Source organism: Triticum dicoccoides, unplaced genomic scaffold, assembly GCF_002162155.2.
Source record: "Triticum dicoccoides isolate Atlit2015 ecotype Zavitan unplaced genomic scaffold, WEW_v2.0 scaffold171459, whole genome shotgun sequence".
In the NCBI taxonomy this organism is placed as follows: Eukaryota; Viridiplantae; Streptophyta; class Magnoliopsida; order Poales; family Poaceae; genus Triticum; species Triticum dicoccoides.
The window spans coordinates 1-3,745 of NW_021221636.1; the positions used below are offsets into that span (position 1 = coordinate 1).

Here is a 3,745-nt window from a genome sequence, read left to right on the forward strand (position 1 = left end):
CTTTTTACAACGTGCTCTATTATGCAGCGTCCGCTGGAGTGCTACTTTTGACTGCGCGCGCGCTAAACTTGCGGTTTTTTGGGCGCGTCGCTAATATTGGGCGTCTGTTGGATATGCTCTAAGTTAAAGCTAAAACTCCACACACATGACCCTTTTTTAGGGGTTACAAGGCATAACAGATTTATTAAAAATTATTACAACTGATGCAAAATGGACAAAAGTTTGTAACATTCCCTCCTACCGAGGTTAGTGGTGAGGTTATTACCACCGGGTAGACTCACTCGGTCGGATGAATGATCACCAAGGAGACCAGTAGTTTGGAGCAATATACAGAGAACAGTCGGCTGGACGCAAACATTACTCTGCAATAAAGCAGACGTTTCAACGGAGCCATTACCTGCAATTACAACGAATCCAGCCATCAAGTAGAAGTTTCTAGTGTATAGTTATTGGGCAGTTTTCACTCGACATTAACTATTTCATAACACACCCGACTGTTGTAAACCTGGACAATATACCATCCCTATATAAGGTGAAATTCTGGTATTTAGCAGGGGATCTTCGCTTTTGCACGCGGAGTCAATCACCTTCTTTGTAATCCCAATCTTGGGGTGCTTCCCATGCTCCAATTTCAAAACATTAATTTCAAAACATTAATTTTAAATGTTTTAAAGATAAATCGGAGGTCTGTAAAAATGTGTACTGTTCATATACTGTTTTGGTCTGATTTATCTTTTTTGCTGAGAGCTGCACATAAGTCCAAATGTTTTGAAAATTGGGGCGCACCTCACGCATCAAATTATCCACCACCTCAATTTTTTTCGGAATTTTTTGAATTTTTCTGAATTTTTTACGAATTTTTTTTTGAACGGGTGCAGATGCACCCGGGCACCGAAACGCCGCACTCCGAATTCCCACCCTAATTTAATATAAGCTCCCTTTCCCCCGAAAAAATGAAGAAGGGACGATGCATGAGCGTCTTCATCTCCTTGTCCAACACATGAAGTTAGATCAAGGGTTTTCACACAATTCCTTCCGCGAGGAAATGACAAAATGCCACCACTGCTGGTACAACCAACATGCTCCATGGCTACAACTCGCACCTGGGATGACGGAAGATGAGACGCAAGAGCGCAGGGAGACGCTGCGCCGGGCAGCCGCAGGCAACCGTGGTGATCTGCCGAGCCGCCTGGACGGAGATAGGGAGAGCCAAGGAAAACAAGGAAGCAGGGCCTGCCGCAGCGGTCGCCGGCGGGAGGGGCACTGGGGAGGCGGTGGCGCCGGAGATCACCGAGAAAGCCGCCCTGACGAGCGACCCAGGGGTGATCCGAAATTTGCGTGCAACTTCGGCCAGATAGACAGGAACATCGATACGCTGTGAGTCCAAGTTCAAATGGTCAGTTGCTTCAAAAGAAAAGGTTCAAATTGTCCCTTCATTTCTTTCATCTCTCACTTTTCTTTCTTCCAGCACAGCCAAACATCAAGAGAATTATACAACACACATACACACACACATTGGGCTCTCTCTAGAGGCACGCACAACAACTGACACATCCTGCACACATCAATGCCGAAGAGGAAAAAACACAGAAACATTATTGTGTGGGGGAACGGATCTACATGCTGTGTATTGTGACAGGCCAGAGGACCCTTGCCTGGCCTCTGCAAGTCTCCGGATGATGATGCTCCATACAACTCACCATCCAGCTGCTCGCCTATACAAAACCCTCCTTTTGGGGAGGGGAGGGGGGTATCATCACCTAATCCTGAAGCTACATGTGGGTGAGTGAACGCTGAGCAGGCAGCAGCAGCCATGGATCATCTCAGCGAGTTCTTCAGCGTCCGCACCGTCATCACCAGCTGCTGCCTCTCACCTTCCACCTCCGCGAACTTGAGGCTTATCTCCGAATACCGCTCGTGCAGCTCGTTCAGCTCTTGCTGCATCGCCTTGTTCGTCTCCTTTAGAGACTCCAGCTCCTTTGAGGACTGCTCAGCAGCGGCCCTGGCAGCGAGAAAAATCAACAGCAGCAAATTATGTCAGTCATTTCCGCTCCTATATGTATAACTGGAGTTAAAGCTAAGAAGACCGATTGCGGTAATCTAATTCCAGATGATAACCTCGTGTCGTGGCCGTTGCTGTGTCCGTTGGCGCTTGGCGCGGCATCACCGTTACCGGTGCTGACAGTATCGTGCTTGATGCGCTTCGAATTAGTGTGCTGATTATCCTGCAAAGCATAACATGGTGTGTCACTTTCGAGGCACCAAAGTGTATGATTGCAGCATGAGCATTGCTATGAAAAGGCCCAACAGATCCATGCACTGAAATATCATATTCTCACTGGTGGGGGCCTCCATTCAAAGCTGTCCCTATCCACTAGGAAGCAGGTTGTACAGCATAATAGTGGATATAAGTAGCTAGAGCCAGATTTATCTTCCCATGTGCAACAAAACACGTAATAATGGAAAATCTCTACACAGTGACACCTACTTTATTTGTTTTGACAACCCACAAACTCATGGGTTTTAAGAGTGTGTGCACTGTCCAGCATGCTGACTTAAATACAAAAGGGAAGGTACACCTACTGGTTTAAATGAGAGTTCTTGTGGAAATATTCTATGATTTTCTTTGTTCAGGATGAGTTTTTGTTGGTTGTTTGTGGAAAGTTTTCAGTTGTTGATCTATCTATTTACATATGCCTTCTCTGTTACGCATATGAGAGAAAGCTAGCATGAAAAGTAAGTACAGAAAGTAAACTAATGAAACTATTACTATGTCATCTTGCTATAAATATATCTGGTTTTCGATATTTACCGTTGTATCTGAAGTGACACCATTTTCCTTGGCACCTTCCCTGCTTTCAAGGGCTCTTCTCAGCTTCAGCACCTGAGAAGCAAGGTTGCTTTTCTCAGCCTCCTTTGTGGACAACGAGTTCTTCATATTGTCGTACTGGAGTTTCAACGATCCAATGGTTATTTGTAGCTTCCCTATTGTCTCATCCCTTTCACTCTTGGAGCGTTTCAGAGTGTTTAGCTCCTCCAAATATGTCTGCATTTGGTCCTTGAGCAATGCAAGCTCTTTATTGAGCAAAGTAATTTCACCAGTTTTGTCTTGCAAGATCATGTCCTTTTCACCATTTGCAGCCAATTCCATGTCTTTCTGCTCATTCCTTTCCACGAGTTTGTCTCTCTCATCTGATAGCTTGTCAATCTTGGCTTTGAGCTGTTCAATTTCTTCTGATAGATCATTTAACTTTGACTCATCACTTCTCTTCTGGTTCTCGAACTCGTCGCTCTTGCTCTTGAGCTCCACCACCAGCCTATCTATCTCATTCGACTTGAAATCCACTAGGGTAAGTAACTGCTGAATCTTCACCCGGTGTTGTTCTTGGACTGATGCGGCATCTTCGTGGGCTTTCTGCAGTAACTCTTCCAACTGGCTCTTCTGCAACTGTAGTTCTGCGGCCTCTTTTCTTGCTTGCACAAGCAGCCGTTCGTTGGCACTGAAAGCAGAAGATACTTGTGAAGATAGACTCTTGAATTCCTCCTGAAGTCGCTCGGCAGTGGTAGCGTTGTTCCACCGCGCTTTCCTCAGAGACTCCTCGGCCTTTATGGCCCTCTGCTCTTGCTCAACCTTGGCAGCCAGTACTTCTGCTATATCAGCCTCTAATCTTTGAGATTGTTCCTGGAGTTCATTCTCCAGATTCTCGACATTGGCCTCAAGATCACTTATTATAGACAAATGTGC

The 3,745-nt window shown here is 45.7% G+C and overlaps 1 protein-coding gene across 1 annotated transcript; it reads right to left on the reverse strand.

The window, feature by feature from the left end:
* Positions 1-1,405: 1,405 nt before the first annotated feature.
* Positions 1,406-3,742, reverse strand: LOC119344511 (putative leucine-rich repeat-containing protein DDB_G0290503; the record flags this gene model as incomplete). The annotated part of the gene is made up of 3 exons (XM_037614917.1): positions 1,406-2,002; positions 2,119-2,225; positions 2,813-3,742. Coding segments are annotated over 3 exons (1,221 nt in total), but the record flags the coding sequence as incomplete, so codon positions are not given.
* Between the last annotated feature and the right edge of the window lie 3 nt (positions 3,743-3,745).